The sequence below is a fragment of the Callorhinus ursinus genome, unplaced genomic scaffold (assembly GCF_003265705.2).
Source record: "Callorhinus ursinus isolate GAN/ISIS: 27379988/994484 unplaced genomic scaffold, GSC_fseal_2.0 scaffold22, whole genome shotgun sequence".
NCBI classification, from domain to species: Eukaryota; Metazoa; Chordata; class Mammalia; order Carnivora; family Otariidae; genus Callorhinus; species Callorhinus ursinus.
This window is the reverse complement of record NW_027397084.1, coordinates 13,494,113-13,507,798: the sequence shown is the minus strand read 5'-3', so window position 1 is coordinate 13,507,798 and position 13,686 is coordinate 13,494,113. Positions and strand designations below refer to the sequence as shown.

Sequence of the window (13,686 nt, the reverse complement as noted above, 5' to 3'; positions counted from 1 at the left end):
TGCTATAAAGGCATTACCAATGCATTAGATAGCAAAATTCTCATCAGCAAAACTGAGACCAGAGATAGTGAAATATGTTCAAAAAGGCAGAATAGCTTAACTTAGAATTTTATACCTAGCCAAATATTATACATTAATTAAGGTGAAATAAAATCATTTGCTGACAAAATGGCCTGCAAAACTCAACCATTGGTGGAAAAAAGCACTGAAGGACATTAAGCCAGAAGTAAGAAACTGGATAAAAGAAAGAAATGGAGAGGTTGTGGTTTGGGGCTTCATCAGAGTAGAAACGATTTGAGATAGGTCTGTGAGAAATTTAACCACCAGTCAATCAAAAATAGATCAAAGGTTCTATGGCATAATAGTGAGGAGATTCTTGAGACTAGCTACTCTCAAATCTGTGTATTGTCCCCTTTTCTATGCAAGGGAATCAAGCAATCCAGGGGAGGTAGTATTGCTAATGGTTTAGTGGTTTTCAATTTTGACAAAATAATGGAGATTTAGAAATTATTTTGAAATATTAGTGGTTGAATTTCATTCCCTAAGTTTGTGATTTAATTGGTTTGGAGTGTGTCTTAACCATCAGGGTTTTGTTTTTTAAGCTCCCCAGGTGATTCTGTGTGGGCAAGTTTGAGAGCCACTCTAATAGATGGCTAGAGAAGAGCAGAAATCTAGACGTTGACTCTAGCCACTAGTCAAAGCAGATGATGTAAACTATTTTTATCATGGTAGAGACATTCTCACACTCATGAAAGTATTTCACTTATTACCAGCAGCAAGCTTTTTCTGTAAAGGACCAGACGGTAGTATTTTAGGTTTTGTGGGTCAAATGGTCTCTGTGTGACTCCTCATCTCTGCTCTTACAGTGCGGAAATAGCCATGGATAATAGGTAAACAGAAGGGCATGGCATTGTTCCAATAAAATTTTACTTGCAAAAGACTAATGAGCAGGATTTGGCCTGTGGGTCTTAGTTTGCCAACCTGTGCTTATAGAATATTAAAGTAAGTTAATGAACATAGTTGAGAATCCTTATGTTTGTGGAATCGGTGGAATATGAAAACCAGGCAAACCTGGAAAGGAATCAGGGAAAACGTGAGTGAATGAAAATGCACGTGGCCAACTTAAAATTAGGGCACAAAGGGGTAGCTATGGCCAGATTAGTTGAGTATGCAGGAGAGGTTGGTTTTGGTTTGCTTTTATTGTTTTGCCCTTTTTTTCCCTCTATTTTTTTCATATATATATATATATATATATATATATATTTAGAGGGATGGCATGTAAATGCATGGCTTGGATTTTCTATTTAATCACATTTAGACATTTTGGGTTTAGAATAAATGTGATTATACACACACACACAGAAAATACATATTTATCTATAATCATTGTATCTGCATTGAAAATGTTTGTTCTTTTTCAATCTTAGCCTCCTTTTCCAAGTGTTAGGTTTATGTAACATTTTCTTTCCAGTTGTCTTGATTAAATTTATACAGATTATTCAAACAAGATTAAATTATAGTAATTATTAGAGCAGAGAAATGGATTTCCTCTCCAGCATAACTTTCAAATTTTAATTGAATTAACCTCTTAATTCCTTCTCTGTCTTCATCACTGCTTACCTGATTTAGTAAATTGCTTATTTATTTGAATCACAAAACACAACTTTTATTCATACTTTAATACTTTTGAAATTGGATTACATCTTTGGAATCAGTGGGTATGGATTAAATCATTGAATATATAGTTTACTTTTTCATTCCAAAATCTGTTATGAAATTCATAGTATATCTTATAATGGATAGCATCTTAGAATCATAGAAATAACGGTTTTATGGTTTGTCTTGTTTTGGCCTGTACCTTTCCTCTGGCAACCACTTCCAGAGTTCTCAAAGAGTTAACATTCCTGGAAAACTACTCTGATCTTGTCACTACATTACCTAATAACTTTGAGTGATCTCAAAGTTCAGACTCCTTGGCATGGCATTCAAGGGCCTTATTATCTAAAGCCTGTTATATTCTGGCTCAGAAAATTGGATCTCCAGCCTCATTTCCTACCACCCCTCTCTCTCTCATGTGAATTGCTTCATCCCTGACAATCAAACACATGATGCATTATTTTAATACAAGCGTTGTAAAATCTCTGAGGAAAGTTTAATAAAATGGGATTGGTGTTGAGCTGAAAATAGCTAAAACAGGCTTTTTCTAAAGCTTAATACTTAAGATGGAAAAGTATTATCATTTCAGGAAAGACTTGACTTTTTATATTAAATTGTTGAAGAAGCTTATGGAATATCTTTATTTGGAGCCTTTTAAACAGACTAGAAACTCTTCTGTTTGGGATGATTTAGGTATACCCACAGGAGATAAACAAGATGAACTTTGAGGTTGTGGCCAGGTTTAGAAGTTTTGGGGTGATTGACTATCTAAATGAGGCCAAAAGATCCAAGTGGGAGTAAAAAGAAATTCAGTTAGTCATCTACATGCTATCTCTCTGATTCCAAAGACCTGGATATTTAATAATTGAATAAACTATGTAGTTCAGTGATATTTTCTGCTTTGAATGTTCATATATTGCTGTTGTATAAATAACTCCACAAGATAAACACATGTTATCTCATTCCCATCTGCCATCAAATAACATATCAAATTGTAATTACTAGATAAAAATGTGACTTCAATTGAAAATGTTCCAAAATTGTTTTTGTTTGTTCTGAGAATAATAATGAACTGGTGTAAAATACATTTTTGATGACTTTTTAGCTATTTCTTAATTTTTATAAAATGAAAATTAGGAAATGACTTATCCATCATCCATATATTTATATGATTCTGTATTTTGAATTTAGGTATGTGTCTTGTGCCCTGGGCTGTCCATATGAAGGAAACATCACACCACAAAAAGTGACAGAAGTAAGATACCCCTGGTTTTCTGGTTCTTGGTAAAATGATGTATATTATTTTAAAAAGTAGCCTATTTTCCTTACTGTATTTTGCATCTGACAACAGAGTTGTCTTCCATGGGATGGAAGACAAGTTTGATTACTTAACTAATTGTTTCATTTTGACACTGCAGATGGATATATTGGCACAACTCTTCAAAGTTAAATAACCTTAGTCTTATCATTTGGGTGCTCAAAGGTGAAGGAATAAAAACACCTGTTTCATTTTTACATGGGTAGAATGCAGTGAGGGCCTTTCCACATTCCATCAGAATGTCAGGACAGTTTGTGCACACACACTTCAACTTCGCTTTGGTCGCTCAGGTAGGCTCCCTTCGTTTTTGTCCTGCATACTTTGACACTTGTATCAGAGTTTTTTCTGATACACTGCTTTTGCTGTACACTGTTTTTGTTCCTTTAAGATCCAAGAGCTCTTACTGCTGAGATTCAAGTTGCTTTTATTAGCAATTTTGTGGTGATAGATTATATTATATATAGATTAAAGACCTGCTTATTGAAGTTCATTTTCTACTTCCTGTTCCGGTTTATTAATTGATACCAATGAAGACAAAATATTCAGTTTTTGAGACTATATTAGGCTCTCAGAAACATTTGTATATGAACTATATGAATGTGCACCTGTTGTTAAGGCTGTTATTGTCATATATTTTGTGATGCGTTACCAAAGTAGTGAAGATAGAGCATTGTTAGAAAATCAGAATTTACGCAGGATAAACCTTCAGTTTGGCTAAAGCCATTCCTCTTTTGTGCTGTCATTTGAACTTTTGAAATTTACTGCAGATTTTTTTCAAATGAGTGTTGTCCCACAGTCTATTTTTAAGACCTTTACACAGAGAGGCAGATACACTATAAAATAAAGATTCTTCAGTGTTGTAGTTCTTCACCTGCATGGGACCCTTCTAAGACTTTATTAATTTGCACTCACAAATACATATTCTTTTCTTAAAATTTCCAAAATGATATAACTTCAGGCTCCACAAAAAACGAGGCTCCAACTCTTACCCCCCACCAAACCCCTTGCTTTTCTGCCTTTTGCCTTGTGGAGTCTCTGGATGTACCACCCACATCCTCAGCCTCTCCATGCCTGCCCCAGAATGCCTGAGGAGTTGCTGAAGAGAATCAGGCAGATCAGAAGCATTAGTTGATGACCAGCAACTTTAAATGAGCCTTCTGTACTCTTCTACTAGGTTTTGTGGCCGGCTCACTCTCTTACTGCCTGCAGTCAGCATTGCAAACTGTTCAGTCTGTTCAAGCTTCTAGTTCCTCTCATTTACTCCCCTGTATATTCAACTGGTTAGAATCCTTCCTGTTGACGCTTGAACACGTTCAAGTCTCTTCCATCTGAAAGCCTCCTTTCTTAATTAAGCATCCACATCTATTTACTGGTTACCTATTTTTATCCTTCTACATCTATTTTTTTATTTTTTAAAGATTTTTATTTATTTGAGAGAGCGAGAATGAGAGAGAGCGAGCACATGAGAGGGGAGAGGGTCGGAGGGAGAAGCAGACTCCCCGCTGAGTGGGGACCCCAATTCAGGACTCGATCCCGGGACTCCAGGATCATGACCTGAGCCGAAGGCAGTCGCTTAACCGACTGAAACTTCTTCAAAGGGCTGTCTACACTAGTGGTGTTTATTTCCTCAGGTGCCACCAGCTCTTTATCATCCTCCAAGGTGACTTCTAGACCATTCACTTCACTGAAATCCCTCTTTGTAAGACCACCACTTAGCACTTGGGTTAAAAAATGCAAGATCATATCCACTACTCATCTTGACATCTTAGCAGAATTTGGGACTACTGACCACTTGTCCTTGATGACACCCTTGTTTCCTTAAACTCCCTTGATACCACACTTAGGGTTTTCATCCAACTGTGGCTAGGTTTCTCTTTTGAAACTTCATTGTCCTTTACCTGGCCATTAAGAAATTCCAGCATTTAATAGGCAGTAGGGAAGAATGAAAATTATGCCTTTTTTTTTGTTTTAAATCCAAGTTTCCATCCAATAATAGTCTCCTACTTGGACTAGGGGGCCCTTCTGAGTGCCCTCCAACCTGTTTTCGATATTGTTGATAGTGCCTTTCTGAAAGATTAATATTGCCACTACCCCAACAGTCTATTGTGGCTTTCTATTGCTCTTATGATAGAATCCTCAACCAAAATTCTCAGCTTGGCTTGTTTGCAAGGCTCTGCATGGTTTGTCCTACGCCCACCTCACCAGAATTATGTAGCTTCATTCCCCCTTGGTTTTTGCTTTCTTGCCACACCTACCCTTTGTATTTTTTTTTTTTCCCTATCTGGAATGCCCTTTGCATTTTCTATTTCAGCTGTCTGGAACACGTTATATTCCACCTGAAACATTCTTAGTGTACCCTTCTTCTCACCCTCTTCAACAAGTTAACGCCTACTTTATCTCAAGCTCTCACTTAGGCCCTTCCTACTTGATAGATGTAGGTCAATTTCCTTTGCTACATGCTCTTAGAATCCTGTTTCTTTGTTCCAAAATTCTTATTTTACTTGTATTTACACTTTCTTGAGTGGAATTGTTTGAGTTCAATCCTCAGTTGACAGCATCAACCATCTCAGGACTTATATGCTGATTATGTCCCAGCCCCTAAACTAGTGCCTGCCAAAAAATTATGAGAAATACATAATAAATCAGTTATTTTTTTACATATGCCAGATATTGTACAAAGCGATTTTTTATATATTCTCATTTCATTTTCATAACCAACATGTCCTTATTAACATCATCATTAATGCAATCTTTAAAAATTAATAAGACTTAGAAAATATGCTAATTGTTTTCTCTATTTTGTTATCTCTATTTTACAGGAAAGAGACTGAGGCTTAAAAAGGTTAATCTTCTACCCAGTAGCACATGACTAGCATGGGTGGAAGCTGAGATTTAAATCCAGGCTTGTCTGATTTCAGAACTCATGTCTTTGTTAACATAACATGCTGCCTTCTTGTAAACTCATATTGCTCTTTGAAAGCGACATTAGTTATCCATCATAAAGGGAACTTGCAGTTTACTTTGCACAAGTGCCTCCATTTATAAGCCAGAAAAATTAAGTTAGAAATCTTAGGTGATTCTGTCAATCACAAAACTACTTACTGACAGAGCTGGAACGAGTATTGATATCTCTTGACCTCTAATCTAATGCCTCGAGAAATACTACTTCCAAAGTAAATTTGTAATGCTCCTGTTTCGATGATAGGGTTGAGAAAGTAAGGCTCCCATAATTGAAATTGTAGCTTATAATTTCATAACCAAACTATGTAAATAGATAGTTATGATTCTAAGGCAAATTTGAATATTAGAAAAATATAGTAATGTCTTTAAAACCTTTATGTAATGCTTAGGACTTAATAAACAGGAAAAAGACCAGAAAACTAAAATAAATGTTTCCCATGGATACGTAACTGATCTTAGTTGTGACTTTTACTTCTGGATGATGTTTGCTAAGGAATAACAGGGTTTGAGACTGTCCATTTCCATTGTTTCACTAGCTCCTCACCTTTCCCGACAGGTATCTAAGAGATTGTATGGTATGGGCTGTTATGAGATCTCTCTGGGAGACACCATTGGAGTGGGAACTCCAGGGAGCATGAAGAGAATGTTGGAGAGTGTCATGAAAGAAATCCCACCTAGTGCTCTTGCCGTTCACTGCCATGACACATATGGACAAGCCTTAGCAAATATCCTTACGGCCCTTCAGGTATTTCGTATTATTTGTGTGTATGTGCAAAATGGGTATCCTTACTTATAAACATCAACAGCATTAGTGGGATAATATTTATAAACTGCTATGAATATAGTGCTTAAACAGTGTCTACCACATGACAAGCACTCAGGAAACATCTGAAAATTACACATTTATTTTTAGGACGATGTCTCCTATTGCTGTTAATTTGATTTGATAAAATTTGTTCTTTTTTTTACTGTAGGGTAGTTGACATACAATATTAGTTTTAGGTGCAACATAGTAATTCAATAATTATATATATTATGAAATGACCACCACAGTAAGTGTAGTTATTCTCTGTCACTTACAACAATATTGACTATGTTCCATATGCTTGTCATGCTTATGACTTTTATAACTGGAAGTCTGTACTTTTTAATACCATTTGTCTATTTTACCCATTACCCCTACCCACCTCCCTTCTGGCAACCAAGTGTTTGTTCTCTGTATTTAGGAGTCTCTTTGTTTGTTTGGTTTGGTTTTTAGATTCCACATATAAGAGAAATCATATAGCATTTGTCTTTCCCTGTCTGGCTTGTTTGCAGACCTGTATTATTATACATGAAGTATTTGTCTTTTCCATCTGGAAAACAACGTTCATGTTGTTGCAAATGGCAAGATTCCATTCCTTTTCGTGGCTGAATAATATTCCATTGTGTGTATATGTACCACGTCTTTCTCCTTTCATCTATTCATGGACACATAAATTGCTTTCATATCTTGGTTATTATAAATAATGCTGCCACAGAACAGATAGGTGCATGTATCTTTTTAAATTAGTGTTTTTGTTTTCTTCAGGTAAATGCCCAGAAGTTGAAATACTGGGTTGTATGGTATTTCTTTTTTTTCCCCCCTTTAAATTTTTTTATTGTTTTGTTAATCACCATACATTACATCATTAGTTTCTGATGTGTTCCATGATTCACTGTTTGTGCATAACACCCAGTGCTATACGCAGAACATGCCCTCTTTAATACCCATCACGGGCTAACCCATCCCCCCCACCCCCACCCCCCTCCCCTCTAGAACCCTCAGTTTGTTTTTCAGAGTCCATCATCTCTCATGGTTCGTCTCCCCCTCCGATTTACCCCCCTTCATTCTTCCCCTCCTGCTATCTTCTTTTTTTTTTTTTTTAACATCTATTGCGTTATTTGTTTCAGAAGTACAGATCTGTGATTCAGCAGCCTTGCAAAATTCACAGCACTCACCATAGCACATACCCTCCCCAGTGTCTATCACCCAGCCACCCCATCCCTCCCACTCCCCCATCACTCCAGCCACCCTCAGTTTGTTTCCTGAGATTAAGAATTCCTCATATCAGTGAGATCATATGATACATGTCTTTCCCAATTCACTTATTTCACTCAGCATAACACCTCCTCCAGTTCCATCCACATCGTTGCAAATGGCAAGATCTCCTTCTTTTTGATGGCTGCATAATATTCCATTGTGTATATATACCACATCTTCTTAATCCATTCATCTGTCGATGGACATCTTGGCTCTTTCTACAGTTTGGCTATTGTGGACATTGCTGCTATAAACATTGGGATGCACGTACCCCTTCAGATGCCTACATTTGTATCTTTGTGGTAAATACCCAGTAGTGCAATTGCTGGATCGTAGGGTAGCTCTATTTTCAACTGTTTGAGGAACCTCCATACTGTTTTCCAGAGTGGCTGCACCAGCTTGCATTCCCACCAACAGTGTAGGAGGGTTCCCCTTTCTCCACATCCCCGCCAACATCTGTCGTTTCCTGACTTGTTAATTTGAGCCGTTCTGACTGGTGTGAGGTGGTATCTCATTGAGGTTTTGATTTGGATTTCCCTGATGCCGAGCGATGTGGAGCACTTTTTCATGTGTCTGTTGGCCATTTGGATGTCTTCTTTGGAAAAAAGTCTGTTCATGTCTTCTGCCCATTTCTTGATTGGATTATTTGTTCTTTGGGTGTTGAGTTTGATAAGTTCTTTATAGATTTTGGATGCTAGTCCTTTATCTGACTTCTAATTTTTTGAGGAAATTCCATACAGTTTTCCACAGTGGCTGCATCAATTTACATTTCCAACAACAGTAGATGAGGGTTGCTTTTTCTCCACATCCTCACTAGCACTTGTTGTCTTTTTGATACTAGCCATTCTGACAGGTGTGAGCCAATATCTCATTGTGGTTGTGATTTGTATTTCCCTGATGATCACTCATACTGAGTATCTTTTCATGTGTCTGTTGGCCATCTGTATGTCTTCTTTAAAAAAACATGTCTATTCAGGTTCTCTTCCTATTTGTAATTGGATTTTTTTGGTATTAAAGTGTGTTTAAGTTTTTAATATATTTTAGATGTTATCTCCTTATCTGATGCATCATTTGCAAATATCTTCTCCCATTCAGTAGGATGCCTTTTTGTTCTGTTGGTTTCCTTCACTGTGCCAAAGCTTTTTATGTTGGTGTAGTTCCAATAGTTTAATTACAGTTTTGTTCTCTGTGCCTGAGGAGATAAGTATAGAAAAATATTGCTAAGGCCAGTGTCTAAGAGATTACTGCCTATGTTTTATATTGAGTTTTATGGTGTCAGGTCTCATATTTATGTTTTTAATCCATTTTGAGTTTATTTGTGTGTATGGTGTAAAGATAGTGGCCTAGTTTCATTCTTTTGCCTGTGGCTGTCCAGTTTTCCCAGCACCATTTATTAAACAGATGGTCTTTTCCCTCTTGTATATTCTTGACTTCTTTTATATATTCTGATGTCCTTTGTCATAGATGAATTGAGCATGAAATGATGGGTTTATTTCTGGACCCTCTATCCTGTTCTGATCTATGTGTCTATTTTTGTGCCAGAGCGATGCTGGTTTAATTACTTTAGTTTTGTGATATATTTTGGAATCTGGGATTGTGATACCTCCAGCTTTGTTTTTCTTTCTCAAGATTGCTTTGGCTATTCAGGGTGCTATATACTTCCCTACAAATTTTAGCATTGTTTGTTGTAGTTATGTGAAAAATGCTGTTGGTATTTTGATAAGGATTGCATTGAATCTTTAGACTATTATGGCTTATATGAACATTTTAATGATAGTAATTCTTCTAATCCATAAGCATGATATAGCTTTCCATTTCTTTTTGTCATCTTCAGTTTCTTTAATTAACATCTTACAAATTTCAAACTGCATGTCTTTCCTGCTTGGTTAAATTTATTCCTAGGCATTTTATTCTTATTGATGCAATTGTAAATGGGGTTGCTTACTTCATTTTTCTTTCTTCCTCTTTGTTATTACTGTATAGAAATGCAACGGATTTTTCTTTATTTTCTATCTTGCAACATTACTTAATTCATTTTGTAATGCTAACAGCATTTTGGTTCTAGTCTTTAGGGTCTTATATATAGTATCATGTCATTTGCAAATAGTGACAGTTTTACTTCTTCCATAACAATTTGGATTTTTTTTTTTTGTCTGATTGTTGAAGCTAAGATTTTTAGCACTATGTTGAATAAAACTGGCAAGATTGGATATCCTTGTCTCATTCCTGATCTTAGTTGAAAAGTTTTCTGCTTTTTATCATCGAGTATGATATTAGCTGTGGGTTTGTCATATGTGGCCTTTACTATGTAGAGGAATGTTACCTTTAAGCCCACTTTTTTGAGAGTTTTTATTAAGTGATGTTGAATTTCATCAAGTGCTTTATCTGCATCTATTGAGATGATAAGATTTTAATTCCTCATTTTGTTAATGTGGTATATCATGTATATTGATTTCTGGATATTGAATCATCCTTGCATCCCTGAAATAAATCCCACTTGATTATGGTGAATGATCCTTAATGTATAATTTATTTGGTTTGATAATATTTTGTTGAAGATTTTGCACCTATGTTCATCAGAGAAATTAGCCTCTTATTAATTTTCTTTTTTAAAAGTGTTTTTATCTTTTTTTTGTTTCTTTGTTTGTTTTGTATCAGGGTAATGATGGTTTTGTAGAATGAATTAGGAAGCTTTCCTTCCTCTTTAATTTTTTTGGGATAGTTTGAGAAGGATAGATATTAATTCTTCTTTATATGTTTGGTAGAATTAACCTGTGAAGCCACCTGGTTATGGAATATTGTTTGTTGGGAATTTTTTTATTACTGATTCAATTTCATGGATAGTAATCAGTCTTTTCCAATTTCCCATTTTCCTTATTCAGTATAGGAAGAGTACATATTTCTAGGAATTTCTCCATTTCTTTTAGGATGTCCAAATGAGGGTGTATAATTTTTCATAGCAGTTTCTTATAATTCTTTGTATTTCTGTGGTGTTGGTTGTTATTTCTCCTCTTTTTTTTTAAATTTTTTTATTGTTATGTTAATCACCCAACATTATATCATTAGCTTTTGATGTAGTGTTCCATGATTTATTGTTTGTGCATAACACCCAGTGCTCCATGCAGAACGTGCCCTCTTTATACCCATCACCAGGCTAACCCATCCCCCCACCCCACCCCCTCTAGAACCCTCAGTTTGTTTTTCAGAGTCCATCGTCTCTCATGGTTCGTCTCCCCCTCCAACTTACTCCCCTTCATTCTTCCCCTCCTGCTATCTTCTTCTTTTTTTTTCTTAACATATATTGCATTATTTGTTTCAGAGGTACAGATCTGTCATTCAACAGTCTTGCACAATTCACAGTGCTCACCATAGCACATAACCTCCCCAATGTCTATCACCCAGCCACCCCATCCCTCCCACCCAACACCACTCCAGCAACCCTCAGTTTGTTTCCTGAGATTAAGAATTCCTCATATCAGTGAGGTCATATGATACATGTCTTTCTCTGATTGACTTATTTCACTCAGCATAACACCCTCCAGTTCCATCCATGTCATTGCAAATGGCAAGATCTCATTCCTTTTGATGGCTGCATAATATTCATTGTGTATATATACCACTTCTTCTTTATCCATTCATCTGTCGATGGACATCTTGACTCTTTCCACAGTTTGGCTATTGTGGACATTGCTGCTATAAACATTGGGGTGCATGTACCCCTTCGGATCCCTACATTTGTATCTTTGGGGTAAATACCCAGTAGTGCAATTGCTGGATCGTATGGTAACTCTATTTTCAACTGTTTGAGGAACCTCCATACTGTTTTCCAGAGTGGCTGCACCAGCTTGCATTCCCACCAACAGTGTAGGAAGGTTCCCCTTTCTCCACATCCCCGCCAACATCTGTTCTTTCCTGACTTGTTAATCTGAGCCATCTGACTGGTGTGAGGTGGTATCTCATTGAGGTTTTGATTTGGATTTCCCTGATGCCGAGCGATGTGGAGCACTTTTTCATGTGTCTGTTGGCCATTTGGATGTCTTCTTTGGAAAAATGTCTGTTCATGTCTTCTGTCCATTTCTTGATTGGATTATTTGTTCTTTGGGTGTTCGGTATGATAAGTTCTTTATAGATTTTGGATACTAGCCCTTTATCTGAGATGTCATTTGCAAATATTTTCTCCCATTCTGTCAGTTGTCTTTGGTTTTGTGGACTGTTTCTTTTGCTGTGCAAAAGCTTTTTATCTTGATGAAGTCCCAGTAGTTCATTTTTGCAAATTCCTTTAGTTTTTGTTTGTCCTGGAAGCCTTTTATCTCTCCTTCTATTTTCAATGACAGCCTAGCTGGATATAGTATTCTTGGCTGCATATTTTTCTCGTTTAGTGCTCTGAAGATATCATGCCAGTCCTTTCTGGCCTGCCAGGTCTCTGTGGATAGGTCTGTTGCCAATCTAATGTTTCTACCATTGTAGATTACATATCTCTTCTCTCGAGCTGCTTTCAGGATTTTCTCTTTGTCTCTGAGACTCGTAAGTTTTACTATTAGATGTCGGGGTGTTGACCTATTTTTATTGATTTTGAGAGGGGTTCTCTGTGCCTCCTGGATTTTGATCCCTGTTTCCTTCCCCACATTAGGGAAGTTCTCTGCTATAATTTGCTCCAATATACCTTCTGCCTCCTCTCTCTCTCTTTCTTCTGGGATCCCAATTATTCTAATATTGTTTCATCTTATCGTATGGCTTATCTCTTGAATTCTGCCCTCGTGATCCTGTAGTTGTTTCGCTCTCTTTTTCTCTGCCTCTTTATTTTCCATCATTTGGTCTTCTATATCGCTGATTCTCTCTTCTGCCTCATTTATCCTAGCAGTTAGTGCCCCCATTTTTGATTGCACCTCATTAATAGCTTTTTTGATTTCGACTTGGTTAGATTTTAGTTCTTTTATTTCTCCAGAAAGGGTTTCTCTAATAACTTCCATGCTTTTTTCAAGCCCAGCTAGTATCTTTAAAGTCAGGATTCTGAACTCTAGGTCCGACATTGTACTAATGTCTGTATTGAGTAGGTCCCTGGCAGAGGGTACTACCTCTTGTTCTTTTTGCTGAGGTGATTTTTTTCGTCTTGTCATTTTGTCCAGAGGAGAATAGATGAATGAGAGAACAAAATGCTAACAGGTTAACAACGTCCCCAGCAAATATACTCTATACAAATTAGAAGAGAGCTGAAACCAGGGGAAAAGAAAGGGAAAGAAAGAAAAAAAAAGAGAAGAAAAAGATAAAAACAAACAGAGCAAAAAAAAAAAAAAAAAGAATATGCTCAAATATGATCAGGCTAGTGCATAGATCAGTGCCACACACTGGATTTTGGGCGTATATTGGTCTGTTAGAAGAAAGTGCCTCCTAAAATTTTGAAGGAAGAAAGACTTATATATGTACAAAATAAGGGTTGATACAATGAAGGGATGGAAGATGACTGTAAAGATGAAAATTATAAAAGATTTTATAACAGGAATTGATAAGATAAGTTGTTTGAAAAAAGAAAGAAGATTTTAAAAAAAAGGAGGGAATGTGATCAGGAAGGAGACTAGAACAAAGCCATACACCAGTGATTTAGGGTACATTTTGATCTGTTAGAAGAAACTGTATCTCAAAATTTTATAGAGAGAACAACTTATATATATATATATATATATATATATAT

At 36.4% G+C, this 13,686-nt stretch overlaps 1 protein-coding gene across 2 annotated transcripts in view; it reads left to right on the top strand.

Annotated features, from left to right (window-relative positions):
- HMGCLL1 (3-hydroxy-3-methylglutaryl-CoA lyase like 1) overlaps nt 1–13,686 on the top strand; it is a 155,841-nt gene that overhangs the window by 84,833 nt on the left and 57,322 nt on the right. For both annotated transcript variants that reach the window (XM_073905259.1, XM_073905260.1), the window contains exons 6-7: nt 2,848–2,911; nt 6,492–6,680. In XM_073905259.1, the coding sequence (XP_073761360.1) occupies nt 2,848–2,911; nt 6,492–6,680 (253 nt within the window). The remainder of the gene's footprint in view (nt 1–2,847; nt 2,912–6,491; nt 6,681–13,686) is intronic.